This window comes from Macaca thibetana, chromosome 20 (genome assembly GCF_024542745.1).
Source record: "Macaca thibetana thibetana isolate TM-01 chromosome 20, ASM2454274v1, whole genome shotgun sequence".
Lineage (NCBI taxonomy): Eukaryota > Metazoa > Chordata > Mammalia > Primates > Cercopithecidae > Macaca > Macaca thibetana.
The window spans coordinates 61592080-61608499 of record NC_065597.1 but is presented as its reverse complement, the minus strand read 5'-3'; the positions used below and the strand labels follow the sequence as shown (position 1 = coordinate 61608499).

Below are 16420 nucleotides of genomic sequence, written 5' to 3'. Positions count from 1 at the left end.
CACATATTTTCCTGGGTACTGAGTGTTTTCCAGTCCTCCTACTTATTGGGCTTACCTTATTTAGGAAAATGGATTAAAAAAACCATACATATGCCACTCTTATTAGGCCTTTAGTACATGTCTTTGGTGTGTACTTGTTCTCCTTCAAATAAAATATGTTTTGCTTTGTATCTGAATCTTGTTGCTACGCACAGCCCTTGACCATTTTGATAGGTTTAAAGCAGCATCTTAGCTTAGGTGCCATCAAACCTTCAGGATGCTGTGGTTAACTCACTGGTGATGGCTTTTAAACCTTCCATCTTTTATTTTATTTATTTATTTATTTATTTATTTATTTTTATTTATTTATTTTTTTTTTTTTTTGAGACGGTGTCTCGCTCTGTCATCCAGCCTGGAGTGCAGTGGCATGATCTTGGCTCACTGCAAGCTCCGCCTCCCAGGCTCATGCCATTCTCCTGCCTCAGCCTCCTGAGTAGCTGAGACTACAGGCGCCTGCCACTACACCCAGCTAATTTTTTGTATTTTTAGTAGAGAGACGGGGTCTCAGTGTGTTAGCCAGAATGGTTTCCATCTCCTGACCTCGTGATCCACCCACCTCAGCCTCCCAAAGTGCTAGGATTGCAGTCATGAGCCACAGCGCCCGGGTTAAACATTCTATCTTTTAAGAACCCAGATTTACCTTAGACAGTGGCTGAGAGAATATAGCCACATTTACTGAAACATGACTAAGTGTGATCAGATTTACACAGTACCCTTGGACCAGTATAATGTCCAAATTATTACCCTGAAAGAAAATAAGAGTTGAACTGTTATAAAATCAGAATACACAGTTGTGCACAATACTGGTCTTCTGTAATGGCGAGGGAAGTGTGAGGAGACTCTATCCTTTATGGTCATTTGCAGCAAAATGTTAATATGTATGCCAGAATATAAGGTGGTAAGCCCAACTATAGAGCATTCTCCCCTTATAAACTTTTAAGGAAGTAGATTAAATGGTAAAAATTTTAATTTATTAATGTAGTTACATTTTATGAGGCATTGCAGTAATGTAGGATTGCTTTAACCACTCTCATTGTTCATAAAACCATCCTACTCAAAGTGTATATGTGAATCTTTGTGGTCAGTGTTTTTATCAGCAGTAGAATCCCTGTGCATCATCCATCTGGCACTAATTTCCAGGGTGCATCTTCATTTCTGTCTCTTTGGTTTGAGTTACAGCAGCTCTGTAACATGTGCATGATTTGGCACTGAAAATTTAATGTCTAAATCACAAGTACCATTCACAAAACAGTTTTTTTTAAATTGTCTTAGTTATATACTCATAATCTCCATAACATAATACTTGTTTGATTTGTCATTGGTTGTTACATTTTATGGGGTCTAGTTTCTGTTTTAGAATTTTGCCCTTTTTTAAGCAGATAATGTATTCATGTGGTTTAAAATGTTATGATTACGTAGTGAAAAGTAGTTACCCTCCCAATCTTGTCCCTTACCTGCAGTTACTTTCCCAGAAATAACTGTTACTAGCGTTCTTTCTGAGAGAATAATATTTGACTACTTTTTAAAAAGCAGTTTTTAAACGGCTGCTTTGTAACAACACCCAACACTTTGAATTTTAAGGTTTTAACTGGGAATAATGTATTGATTTTTTTCTCTCTTCCTTTTTTTTCTGATTCTGATTAAAATATTTCTGTAAACCTGAAAATAGCTTCAAATGAAGTTGGTTTTTAAGCCAGTGTGTTTTCTTCAAGAGTCCTTTTTTGTTCAATATGAAGTAAATGAAAGAATATCTCATTCTGAGACGCCGTGCAAAGACTCCACTATGAGATTGTTCCCTCTTTTCTAATAAATGACTTCAGGAAGTTATTATAGAAGCCTTATTTTATATTCAGACATACAATTTCAGGCTTATGATATATTAACCTAATTTGCATATACATTCCAAGGCATAAAAGACATCTTTATTTGGCTGTCAGAAATCTAGGTTTTTGGGGAAATGCTGGTCAAAGGATACAAAATTTCAGTTAGATAGGAGGAATAAGTTCAAGAGATTTATTGCAGAACATGGTAACCTAGGTTAATAACAATGTATTGTATTGAAAATTGCTAAGATAGTAGATTTTAAGTGTTGTCATCATGAAAAAAAATAGTAAACATTTGAAGTAATGATACGTTAATTCAATCGAGCGATTCCACAGTATATACATATTTCATAAAAAGGACATGGTAAATACATATAATTTTTGTCAGTTTCAAAATAAAAGCAAATATATTAAAAAATTTTTAAATCTAAGTTTTTGACGGTTATGTGAGCAGAGTATATTCACATCAAGTAATGTATAGATGAAAAGACCGTAACATTCTTACTTTAATGATTTTTTCCAGGCATGTTCTTCATGTTTTAGGTCTTCTTAATGCAATGTTTAACTCATACAAAATGCAGTTGTTGGCATCAGAATTAATCAATACGAACTATTGTTTAGATATTATGAAATAAATGAAGTCAGATTTTTTTGGTGATTGTGTTTTATTGTTATTCCTAAACATTTGAATTTCACTTACTAGAATTATTTTCTGTTGAGGAAAAAATGGAGATATTTCAGTTTGGGATTAGTGTCTAATGGGTAATATATAATAGTTTATAAATACACTTTACAAGGAAAATGAAGTTGACGTTTAAGTAATGATTCCAGGATCTTCCCTTGTTTTACATTCATATTTATGTTACTGACGATAGTGGAGCTGCAGGATATTCCCACTATTGGGGCACACAGGGGAGATACTTAGTAAAGAGAAGCTGGGATTTTCCTTTACCCTTGAATGTGACCAAAATAGTACCTCAAAAGTAAAGCAGCCATATTTAAGCAATTAACTTTTCCTAACAAGTGAGGCCTTAATGAAGGAAAATGGATATACAGAAACACATGCATAGTCTACCTTTACTAAAACAATGCGTATACAGGGGATTGAGCTTCATTTTGACATTTTAAGTACATGTTAGATCCATCTTTTTCACTATTTACATTCCTTCACATGAGCAGACTGGGAATAAAAAGGAAACTAGTCAAAGGAATAGGACTTTAGTGTTTAAACTGGAAAAGCTCAGCAAGGAAAGACAAAGTGGGTAGAAACAACATCACTGAAAGAGCTGCAGCCCTTTGCCTGTGCCTGCACTCTGAGGGGACCCTGCGGGAGAAGCTGTTCCTTCCTGAGCTTGTGTGCAAGACCGGTAAGCTGAAGGCAGAGCAACCCTCAGGGATGCTGGCTGGTGAATTTAAGCTTTTAAGTCATTGCCAGTATTATTACAGAGTAAGCAGAGACGTTAATATAGATTTTCATTTTTAAAAACTGATATTTCAATACTTGATGGTATGTCTTGAGTCCAGGTATTTTTAAGGTGAGGAGCAGTCATGTCATGTTTACGTGGTCACAGAAACAGCACAGGCCAGCCGATTTAGACTTTTGTAAAATCAGTATCATCTACCTCCCTCTTCCTGAACTAAAAGGCTTTTTCAAATTCTGTTTACTATGAAGTAGTCAGTGTGTTTTAGGCCTCAATAAAGAGGAATGACATTTGCCGTTCTTATTTTAAACTTTGGTATTACTAGTTACTGCAGTTGTTAGAGTTTTGAGCTTATAGTCCCATCTTGAAATCTTTTCTTCTAAGATTTTCCATCCATTAAATTTATACTGAATAATTTTAGATAATCTCTTTTTCAGTTCTTGAAATGATCACTTACTAGAGAGAAAATAATTTATTCAGAAGTTTGCTGCACACAAGGGAACCCAAGATGGCTCTTTGCTTTGGTTTCAATACGTGTATTAACATGTTTGCAGACAGTCAGGTGAACTTTGCCTAGCCATGGAACCCAGCCAAAGAAAACTGCTTGCCTTACACAATAGAAAATGAATGGCATATATTTACAGCTGGCCTTTTTTGGGGGTTTTACTTTGAGAGCATTTCCCTGCTTCTCATTAACCTGCTGGGCTTACTGTTGATCCAAGTATCTGGAAATACACGGTGGCATTGAGCATTTGTCTTGGGCAAAACTGGTTTCTTGAGGCCGTAGGTGAGCTAGTATAATGAATGAATGGAGATTGGTGAGGAAGAGAGAGGAAATTTCTACTTTACTGTGGAGCGGATAGCCAGACAAAGTTGTCATAGTGTCATAAACGAGCAGGAAACAAATAGATGCTCAGTAGCCAAGACAGAGCTGTGGAATTCTTGCTTTCCCTTTCTGTAACTGGAAGTAATAGAAATGAATAAATTTCTCTAAAATCTTGTCATTGACTTTGCTGTTAACATATTTAGGATGTGGAGTGTTTCATGTAATTCTCAAGGACATCAGTAAACATTCTGATAAGTAACTTATTTTCCTGCTTTCAGGAGTTAGAGTACTTACACTGAGAAGAGAAGTATATACTCTGAATATAATTTTCCTTAGTTGTTTTAAAATAATATTTTTTAAAATTGGGCTTTAGGATTTATACTAAACACAATTATAGCTTTAAAAGCAAGCTATAAGCCTCCTGACAACTGCAAATGAAATTCTTAATTGTGGCAGCTCTCATACTCTTTTTGTTTGTGAAAATCTCTTCAAAATGAAAAAGAAGCCTTGTAAGTACCTTAAGGGTGAGGTATTCTCTTTCATAATAACCTTTATAATGTCTCCTATTAGTATGTTTTGATTCACAGTGTAAATAAGCACCTGTAACCCTGTCTGCCTTCTATTTTTCTAGTGTCTTGTTTAGACAGTTTTTGTTGTTACTGAGGATTTTGTTTGCTTCAGTGCGTTGCAGAACACACCCATGCAGTGTGTTTGGAGCGAGGGAGGGGCTGTGTGTAACTTTACTTTCTCCCATTTGTAGCTGGCAGTGAGTTTGCTCTCCTGCTGGAGTAGCAGCATCAGAATGCTAACATGGGCTTGCTTTAGTTATCGATGAGGGGTGGATGAAGCTTTGTGCATCAGCAAGACCATGGACCCTATTACAGCACCCCTGAAGCTCATTTTGAGTAATTTATTTAGTCTTTAAATTGTGTCCTTTTGTTGAAATACCCTAGGGGCATCACAATGAACACATTTATTAACAGTAAGATTTAAAACATAATAGTAATTAGCAGTTTCAACCGATGAGGAGACCACATCATCTTAAACTTGTTTACTTGTTTTATGTTTACTTAACATTTTAGATGACTTTTCTATAGTTACTGAAGTCACAGAAGTACATTATTTTCTATATAGATTGAGATAATTTTCATAAAAGTAGAGCCAACCATATCATTTATATTACACATTGGACCAGTGAATAAACTAAAACAAATTTATTAAGAAATAGTCTTTGCTGTTCCTCAGAAAGCAATTATAAAAGATAATATACATAATATAAATGATTAGTTTAATAAGTATGACTCACCTGTAACCTCGTAGCTACTTAGACCTCACAAGACTTTGTGGAATTAAGTAATTAGCTTATAATTAGTTCCTCTACTGGACTGAGAGACTTAGGAAAATTAAAGTGGGGCTCCATTTACTTATGTCTGCCACGTAATTCAATCACAGGGACCTCTTGTAGCTAAAAAAGAGAAAAGATAGTTTTGGACACCTGTTCTCTACCATACCTATAGAAGAGCCAGTAAATACAGGGAATGTACTTAAAAAAAGTGATCCATGACAATTTTTGTTACTTTGCTTATATTTTAAGACATCAATAATAAAGTACTCTTGTGACGGAAAACAGTAAGACTGATATGTTAAAGTGACAAATGTGTTGGAATTTTCTCTTTGGCTTGTAATTAATAATTACCTAGACTAATTAGCAAATATCATGTTTTTCTGACTCCTTTCATTAATCCGTACGTTGGCTCTCCTGCCCTCACCGACTGCCCTCACTATTATTGACAGGAAGTGTAGTCTTTTGGGAGTCAGGACTTCAGTCTCCTCTGCTGACTCAGTCTGTGAGCATGGGTAAGTCTAAGGCGCGCTCTGTGTCACAGCTTGCCCATTATGACATCCGTACAGCAGCCTCCAGCCCATGTGTCTCCCTGCAGCCCTTCTTCATTACATCGTGTGTTCTTATATCTCATTGTCATGTTTGCCATGTGCTATTCATTGGGCAGAAGAAACAGAAAGCATGGAAGATAACTTCCATCTCAGCTAACCAGTGGAATTTTCCTTAGATACAAATTAGTGGTGTTGCTGTTTAATACAGACCTCACAGCTGTATTAGTAAACATACTTGCCAGCTCTCTCAATTAGTCAGACTTTCCTGCCGTATTTAAAGAGAGTAATTGACTTATTTGTTATTCTCAAAAATAATGTGTCTAATTTAGAATATGTAGTTTCTATTGATGGTTTTTAAGGGTTGGCAGGTATGTGTTAACATTTTTATGATAGCATCAAACTGTCAGTTAAAAGACAATTTTCAGCTCTTTTTAAAGCCCAAATTCATATTTTTATGGTATTTGTGTTGTTGTTTCCATTAAGATAATGCTAATCATTGGGTGTCTATTTCACCAGTTAAATTTTTGATATATGGCCTCTGCGTTTAATGAAGACATAACAAGAAAAGCAAAAAGTCTGATTCACAGCTTGCCTTTGGTTCTCATAGTCTAAGTTTAAAAACTGACAAGTGTTACAGTTGGTCAGCACTCTCTGCCGATTTGCGATTCGTAGCTACAAAATAGAAGACCCTCTTTGACAGAAGCCTTGATCCTGACATAGCAGTTAAGAAGAATGTTACTTGGACTGCTTGATCAAACCACTGTCACATATTATAGGAAGGAAAAGTTTGCTGTATCAGAATACTCTGCTCTCCCAAAGTATTAAAAAATTGATATTTCAAGAATGGAAATGATACTTTTTAAAATTATTGTTCGCAAACATTTATTGAATGATCATTGTGACTCTTACTCTAAAATAATTCTTAGATTTTTAAGCCTCTAGTACAATGTTGAAAGTTTATGATATAGTATATTCTCATAAACTTGTTACACAAAGATCTTTAAAAGACTTTTCCCTGACTATATACAGAAAAATAATTGGAGATGATTCTTGTGGCTAACTGAAAAGAAGAACCTAGTTTTAAAGAAGGAGGGCTATAGAGTTAAGCCTAGCAAGAGCCTGCTCTGTTGCACTAAATGTGTGGTGGCAGGCGCCTCAAAGCCATAGTCGGAATAATCTTACATATGCCTCCTAGATTGTTGGGAAGATTGAATAAAATAAAGCATCTAAAGTGTCTAGCACATACATGGCACATCTTAGGCCCTCAGTACGTGTTATAATTAACCCAGCCTTGCATGCCTGATGTGAGAATACCATGATGGAGGCACCAACTTTGGAGCCACCCTAAGCCTAGATCTTAGCTATACCATTACTAGCTATGTGAATTTGGACCAATTAGTTACCTTCCCTTTGCCTCAGTGTCCTTATCTGCAAACTGGGGATCACACTAGTATTTGTTTCATAAGATTGCTATGAGGATTAGATCAAGTAATCTAAACCAAGTATTGAGAATAGTACAGGCACATAATTAGCACTTTATTTATTAGTATGTATATTTTGAGAATGCAGTATCGTTAACCCTTGGACAATGTAGGGGTTGGGGCACCAAGCCCCCGTGCAGTAAAAAAATCCATGTATAACTTTTGGCTCCCTCAAAACCTATCTAATGATAGCCTGCTGTTGACTGGCAGTCTTCCTTATAACATAAACAGTTGATTAACACATATCATGTATGTTATATGCATTATGTACTGTATTCTTACAATAAAGTAAGCTGGAGACAAGAAAATGTTATTAAGAAAAGTCATAAGGAGCTGGGTCAGTGGCTCCCCGCTATAGTGCCAGCTACTCAGGAAGATCCCTTGAGCCTGGAGTTCAAGACCAGCCTGGACAATATATAGCAAGACCTCATCATAAGAAATAAAGGAAATTATGAGGAAGATATTTCTACAGTATTTTACTGTATTTATCAATACTGGAAGTTTACACAGTCTGTTTGTAAAATGAATCATCTGTCTGAAATGGTGGGCAACCGCAGCTGCAGACCTCAATCTATGGTACATATCAAGCAATTCAACTTTTTCTTCTAATGTCATGACATTTTTCTGCTTCTTGGGAGCACCTCCAGAATCACTAGTGGCACTTCGTAGGAGTCTCATTATGCAAAGTTTAAGGTACTGCACTAAACATGATGAAAAGTATGTGAGAACCTTAAGAGATTACTTTTTACTTCAATGCACCGTTTCCTGGAGAGACAACTGCTCACGCGGAGATCGTGAGCCTCACTTGGTGTTCTCAGCGGTACTCGCAGCTCTTGAGCTTCACCATGATAGCAACAGGAGGTGACTGCAAAATTGTCACAGTAGTACAATATCCACTACAGTTGATTTATGTTCATTTACATTGCTCAACTGTAAATGGTTCCTCGTATGGTCTATATGTGTATGTAAGTTTTGGTAAATTTTAACTTTTTATAATAGATTTGTGTATATTTTATGGTAGTAAATGACAAAATAGACTAGTTTCCACATATAGTTTATACATTCACAACATACCTAACTTTTTCTTAATTCCTTCGATATTTCTAGGCTGTGTGGTTCATCTGAACTTTTTCAAATTTTCACACATCTCCAAAAATTTTTGCAACACATTTATTGAAAAAAATCCAAATATATATGGACCCATGAAGTTCAAAGTCATGTTGTTCAAGGGTCAACTGTGTTTTAATTCATACTAAGTCAGTGTAGTTTTTCAGAATTTTCACCATGATGTTTTATAGACTTAGCATTTCTTTCTGTCGTCCCAGTGACTTTTGCTCCCATTTTCTGCAAGTATTTTTTTTTTAAAAAAAGGCAAAATGACATTCAGTTTCTTAATGTCTCACCGTGTACCTTCATAACATTTGAAGAGCAGCTTATCTGATGAGTGCTGAGAGGGCAAAGGCAGTGGGCACTGATTTCCCATGAAGTTCGTCTCTTGTTGGTACTGCCAGTTCCCACAATCCTAGCATTCTCTAGGCATCAGTCAGTGTCTGCAAAAAAGGATTTTCAAATATTAAAGCATGTGAAAAGACAAACAGGCCAAAACTCAGAGCTCTCTAGGGACTATGACCTCCAAAACAGACTCCATTCTGACATTTTCACAGGCTACTTGAAGGAATTCCAGCAGGGTTGTTCCATTTGGTAAACTCCTAAACAAACCCTCTGTCATCGAGGACTGATTTATAGAATTTTCTCCTTATGTACTTGTTCTGAAGAGATTAAGATAGTAGATATGGTTGCTGAGACTCTTTTAAAAGGCATTTGATATATATGATAAGTACTATACAGAAGACTTTTGGTATTTTGAAGTAATAAAACAGTTATTTTTAATGTTTAAAGAGATTTTGTGTTCTGAGTTGTCTTCTAAATTCTTTTTCTTTTTGATTCCAGGAAATCTATGTCATAATCACATCTCTAAATTAAGTTTTTTTCATTATAAACCCAATCATTTAACAAAGAAATTGAATAAACTTAGAAATTATCTTTGTATAAACAAATATGTTAAAATATGTTTATGCATATATATGAATATATACATATGATATACATATGTCATATGTTTTACAGTGACCTTTAGAATATGTGAAACAGAAACAGTTCCGGTGTTGTAGAATGTTCTTCTGTGAAATCTTGGTGTAATGGCAGCTGTTTAGATGATGCTCTAAGGTCACTAGAGGGGTTGGATCTATAAGTTGTTTTTCAATTAATCTGGATCCTCTTAAAATATTTTACTGTGTATTTTTATGCATTTCTTTTTTAAAAAAGAAGAATATAATGCTAAAAATAAATGAGAAGGGCAGAACCCAAGAGATTTGGAGCCTGGAGAACTTAAGGAAATGGGTAATTAGGATTTATTTGGCTTGTAGTTAGCCCTAACTGCTAACAGCCTCATGGTGGTCTCATCTGAAGTCTGTGAGTGGCATGTATGAAATTCCAGGGTGAACAGCATTCCACATTGGGAGGACCAGGTTTGTTGGGGAATTTTGTATGGTTTGTTTCCTTCTTTGTGTGTTTCTTTTTAATCCTTTAAATGAATTCTTTAATTGAATTAACAGAGTTTTAACTGCTAAATAAAAGTCCTATACAATCAAAAATTTCTTAAGATTTGATATCTGATTCTGTTGTAGGAATGTAATATATTTTGGGAAAGAGTTTAAAAATGGGACACAGGCAAGTAAATTGATTTATGATGCTCTCAACCAAGCTTCACAAAATTAGTACTAAAAATAAAATTCATGTTATCATATTCTAATAACCTGTCATTAACCTAGCATATTTTAGATCTCCTTAGTGGAAAGACATGAAAGTGAAATAATAAATTGCTTAATTGGTCAAAATTAGTTATTGAGTTATTGACTGTACTAGAGAATTGTGTGGCTCTTGATTGATGTTTAAAATATAAATAAAATCTGCTAAAAAAAATAAACGTGTGTGTTACTGTTTCTCTCAAGCCAAGAATAACAGCGATATTCAACTAGACATGATCTTAATATGAAAAAGTATTACTTTTCTAATATGTTTTCTAACAACTTTTTTATTTCTCTATATTTGTTAGTCTCTTCATCTTTTTCAAAGAAATGGAATTTGGTTAAATAGCAATTTGCGGATGAACCAATGAAACCTCTGGTTGCATACTTTTGTACTTGTTTGTGCATAGAAATCGTGTAGCTGTTTGATGGATTGCTCAGTGCTTTCTGAACCCTCAAGAGAAGGAAAATGCTTGTACCTTCAGAAAGTTGAAGATTTTATTTGAATACCCAAATATTATAATTTGAAGGATTTTCTAGATAATGGAATTTAAACTCAATCATAACAAGTTAGGACTAAAAAATTTTCATTTGAAGAAATTCAAGAACTTAGTCTTAAATTATAACTGTCAGAGTCCAGTGGTGTTTGAAAATACTTTGGTTTTTGTTTTTAACTATTACAATGAAACTATTTAAAATGAATTCTCTCATGAAAAAATATATATTTCTTAAATGACCCCAAATGTTTCATGTACCTTTGAGGGTTATATAAATGTCAATTAGGTTCAGTTGATTAATAAAGTTGTTCAAATCTTCTATACCTTTATTGATTTTCTTTTTACTTGTTCTACCAATTAGAGAGGAATGTTGAAAACTCCAGCCACCAACATGTATTATTTCTAAGTGTCATGTGCTTACAACTACATGAAATATATTTTTCTCACACTTTTACCTTTAACCCATCTGTATCTTTATATTTAAAGTGAGTTTCTGGTCGGAAATTGTGGCTCATGCCTGTAATTTCAACACTTCGGGAGGCCAAGGTGAGAAGATCATTTGAACCCAGGAGTTCAAGATCAGCCTGGGCCATAAAGCTAGGCCCTGTCTCTACAAAAAATTTTTAAAATTAGCCAAGCATGATGGACACATGCCTGTAGTTCCTGCTACTTGGAGGGGCTGAGGTGGGAGGATCGCTTGAACCCAGGAGTTTGAGGCTGCAGTGAACTAGGATAACACTGCTGCATTCTATCCTGGTGACAGAGTGAGACCTCATCTCCATTTTTGAAAGATTTTTTAAATATTAAGGATAAGCTTGCTGTTAAAGTAGAAATGAAAAAAGAAATTTTAAAAATTAGTGGGTTTCTTATAGATAGCATAGAGCCGAATCTTTTTAAAATCTAGTCTGACAATCTCTTACAATTTTAATTGCAATATTTAGATCATTTACATTTAAGGTAATTATTGGTATATGTGGTGTAATAGTTATCTATTGCTTTGTAATAAATTACTTTAAACCATAACAGCCAAACACAGTATGCATTTATTCTCTCACAGCTTCTGTGGGTCAGGAATTCAGGCATGTCTTAGCTGAGTACCTCTGCCTCAGAGTCTCTCAGGAGTCTGTAATCAGAGTGTCAGCCAAGGCCAGAGTTTCATTTGAAGGTTCAATTAGGGAAGGGTTCATGTCCAAGCTTACTTAACATTGCTCTTAGCAAGATTCCGTTCCTTTGGGACTGTTGGACTCAGAGCCTGAGTTCCTTGCTGACCATTGGCTGGAGGCCATCCTCAGTTCCTTGCCACCTGGGTCTCTCCAACATGACAGCTTTCTTTATGAAAGCCAGTAAGAGAGAAGTCTTCTGGCAGGACAGAGTGGTAATCTTTTGTAACATTCCTTAAACTTAACCCTGTTCAATTGATTAGAAGCTAATTACTCAAAGGGAGAGGATTATACAAGGCCATAAAAACTAGGAGGCAGGGATCCCTGGGACTACCCTAAAGGCTGCCCATCACAATTGAGTTCAAATCCATCATCCATCATCTTGCTCTCTCTCTCTCTATATATATATTTGTCTTAGGTGTTCTCTCTCACTTCTTCTTGTCTTGCCTTGTTTAATTTTTTTCCCATTTTACTTTATTTTTATTTTACAGTGCCTTATTAGATATACCTCTTTTTTTCAAGTACTCCCTGATCTTTTAAAATGCATATCTAATATGCAGCTAATCCCACCCAATAAAAGTTTATTTTCGTTTTACCTCTAGAAGTTTTATTTTGTTCTTTTTTGTACTGTCCATGTTTCTCCATGTTATATTTATGTTTTCTTTTAAATACTTGTATATAGTTATAGTAGCTGTTAATAGTTTCATTTATTTTTGTCCTTCTGGGTCTGTTTTTATTGATGAATTTTTCTCCTATTTAAGAGTTGCATTTTGCTGCTTCCTGGTGTAAGTAGTATAGTAATTTTTCATTGGATATAACTTTGTGAATGTTGCATTACTGAGTGTCTGGAATTTGTTTTTGTTGTCTTCAGTTAAAGAAAGTTGGGCTTTGGTTTGGTAGGCAGCTAAGTTACTTTTGGATAACCTTCAAGGCCTTTCTTAAATTTTTTTAGGAAAGATGTAGGGTAGCATTTGTGGCAGGGAGACCCCCTTTAAAGGTATCTCTGCTGCATGCCCTGCTAAGTGCCCCAGGGAGGACATTTCAGTCAAGCCGGTTGGAGCTCAAACATTTCCCGACCTTGTATAACCACTCTGGGAATTATTTAGCTTATAGTCCCTGGCCATTTCTTGCCCAAACTCGTGAAATTTTGCTCTGTGTACAGCTTAGCACTCAGCAAAGATTCCAGGGCACCATTAGGCAGGTTTCTGGAACTCTTTTTCAGCATAGATCCTGTTTTTCACAAATCTTCCCTGAAACTTCAGCTGCATTAGCCTGCTTAAGCTCTCCTCTCATCTCTGTCTCCTCAGTTCAGCAAGCCTAACAAGCTCCTCTGTGATTCCTTCCTCCTCTCACCCACAGTCTAGAAATTGCCTCCAGGCAGAAAGTTAGGGCAGTTATGGGCTCATCTCATTTGTTTCCCTTCTCTCAGGGGCCACAGCCCCGCATTACCTGTTTCCCAATGCGTGAAAGCAATTGTTTCATGTATTTTGCCCAGTTATCTAGTTTCCTATGGCAGGAAGTTAAGTCCAATGATTGTTATTCCATCATGGCTGGAAAACAAGAGTCTGGAATTGGGATTTTCACATAGGCCCTTTGCTTGTCCTGTGACACATGCTTCCTCTCAGTACATATGGATGAACTTTCTGACTAGGATTACAGTAGCAATATCAGTTTATTTTTGGACCCACCCAAACGCTCAGACCTTACTGGAAGTACCAAGTTGCTCTGCTTTTTGATCAGTGGATGAATGAAACCAAATTGTTGGTTAAAGACCAAGGCTAATAGTTATGGCTGGTTCTCATGGCAAGTAGCTTTTCACTTTTGCTGTTGATGCAGAATGGTCAGCGAGACTGTCAGAGAAGATACCATGCTAGGGCCTCTGGGATTGCTTGGAGATAATGGCATGGTCATTCCTTTGGTTCAAGAAGTCATCTCTTTTTTTAAATTTGAAGCCTCAAGGAGGAAAGGTTTCACTGATTGGCAGAATCCATTCTTCATTAATAAATAATTGATTGTATATTATTTTCTCTTATAGAAATATTGAAATTTTAAAATATTCTCTTTTCCTCAATATTTGAATTTGATTCAACTTGGCAAAAGATTCAGCCTTTAAAAGAGACAACTAAAGACTATTTTCCTTCTCACATGTATATTAAATGGGAACTTTCTGGTCAGGATAATCTCGGTTATAATAAGAAAAAAAACAAGGTCCAGCTAACCATCCTTTTCACACCCTCCCGTCATGCGTTCCTCCTATCAACCACTCCCCACTCCCCCATGCGAAGGAAAAGGTCTTGGAATGAAATATATCAAATTATTTTGGAAATTTACATACATATAAACTATTCCCATCTCTTTCTATAGTTGGCATTTTTCATAATGTGCACATAGTACTTTTATATCAAGGTAAAAATCTTTTTTAAACAAATGTCATATAATAGGGACTATCAGAGTGATTGACAGTGATTTGGTAGCTCATGATTATATCATGATATTGGGAGGATTCTACTTAGAGCTGACTAATCGTCAAGTCGAATCTTCACAACATGTCATAGGTTCTCATTAACACCAGAGCTTTAAAGAAGAATTTAGGTTGATAAAGAGTTTTGAGTGGTAGGATAGAAATAAGATAGAATATCACTGAGATTATCTGATAACACCACTCAAAAGTATACGTCAGCATAATCATGGAAACATAATCTGATCAAAATCTCTGTGGTCTGGCTCCCCAAAGTTCGTAATCCCTACTTTTTAGCCTTGGGCCTAGTGGTTTAAGGTTCCCATCTTGGTTCACAGGGCCACCCCTTACTGCCCACATGAGCTGTGGTGTGCCTGTCTCACAGTGGCTGAGAAGCCAGCATGGGAGTTAGGAGACAGGGAACAGATGGGAATCTCTAGTAGTGGGCTTGGTGAGGGAGGCTTCCATGTCAAAACTGGCCACAGAGATGGAGAATAACTGATTTACAGCAGATAGATGCAGCTCCAACAAGGAACTATTGAGTTTGTTTCTCAGGTTCATTTGGTCCAAGTGACCTGCTGATACTACAGATACTGATACTACAGATAGAAGCCAAATAAATGAGATGTCACTGAATAAATGAAACATGAAAAGACTGTGTTTTTGAAAATTAGAATTGTCAATGTATACTTACACTTTGTACTTTAGAATATATCATATTCTATTTTTATCAAATGACTTATATATACAGTTTCATTTTATTGGCCCAAATGTTTGAAAATGTAATTATTTGAATTAATGTATTAATTAGTTTTAATGTGTTGTTGCAGAATGTTTTCCAATAGAATTTTTATTTTTAAGCTATACAGTTTTTATAAGGGACAGTTCCCCCACTTTTGCTTTGTTAAGGACTATAATCATGTAAATTAAATACCTAACACTGCTATTTTGACTTTCTTAGTTACCATGTGTCTTCTCACAAAAACAAACCATTTCTTTTCTCATTCCTTTTGGTAATGTAACCAATCAACACATATTTTTATAGATCCACCTACAAACAAGGCACTGTGTTAGATTTTTCCATGTGTTTCTGCATATTTCCACATTCTTCTTTCTTGCCTACACGGTAGGCCTAGAACTGATTGGTAAATAGTGAGTTAAACTATTAAATTCTGCCAGTAGTGAGAGGATGTCTTCCCTGACTAGGCAAAGGTATTTTACCTTTGAAGTAGATTTTAATTGTTTCCATTTTATAAAACCTATAAATTGAGGGTCAGAGAAATTAAATAATGCAGAACACCCAGCTAGCTAATGAGGAATAAAGTTTTAAAGTATATGGTTGGTTCTAAAGCTACCTCTAATGGTTATAAATAGTGCTATTACAATAGAAAAAAAAATAACTTTCATTTGAAAGATAGTTAATTAAAGATATGTTTAAGATTATTAAAATGCTTTTATTTTTTATATAATGAATATGGCTATAAAAGGTATAAGTGTAATCATATGCAAAGCTAAAAAGAGGTGATTTTACTTGAGCAAATTGTTTTATTTTAAAAGCCTGTTGAAGGTTAAGACATTCTGTAGTCAACCATCTACCTTGTTGAACTTGCCTAGATTCCCTTTCATTTAAGTTTATTCATATATAATAGGTGCTATATAAATTTTATTCATGTGGAGAGCTGGGAACGGTGGCTGACGCCTGTGATCGCAGCCACTTGGGAGTCTCAGCCAGGAGGATCACTTGAGGCTAGGAGTTCAAGATAGCTAGGGCAACTTAGCAAGACCCTGTCTCATAAAAATAAAAAGAAAAAAAGAAAGAAAGAAAGAAAGAAACTAAGGTGTTGTGACATATGCCTGTGGTCCCAGGTACTTAGGAGGCTGAGGAGGGAGAATTGCTTGAGCCCAGGAATTGGTGAGCCATGATCACACCACTGCGCTCAAGCCTGAGCAACAGAGTGAGACCTCACTAGGTGTTTTCATGTGGCTATTCATACAAAGAAAGAAAAACTCAGTGT

At 35.7% G+C, this 16420-nt stretch overlaps 1 protein-coding gene across 8 annotated transcripts in view; it reads left to right on the top strand.

The window, feature by feature from the left end:
• Positions 1-16420, top strand: part of MRTFB (myocardin related transcription factor B) — a 205678-nt gene that overhangs the window by 80926 nt on the left and 108332 nt on the right. Inside the window, exons 4-5 of one of the 8 annotated variants that reach the window (XM_050774074.1) lie at positions 5904-5966; positions 6519-16226. The exons of the other annotated variants lie outside the window; for them this stretch is intronic. Coding sequence (XP_050630031.1) covers positions 5904-5966; positions 6519-6550 — 95 coding nt within the window. The 3' untranslated portion in view covers positions 6551-16226. Of the gene's footprint in view, positions 1-5903; positions 5967-6518; positions 16227-16420 lie in introns of those variants that run through there. 8 annotated transcript variants of the gene reach the window in all.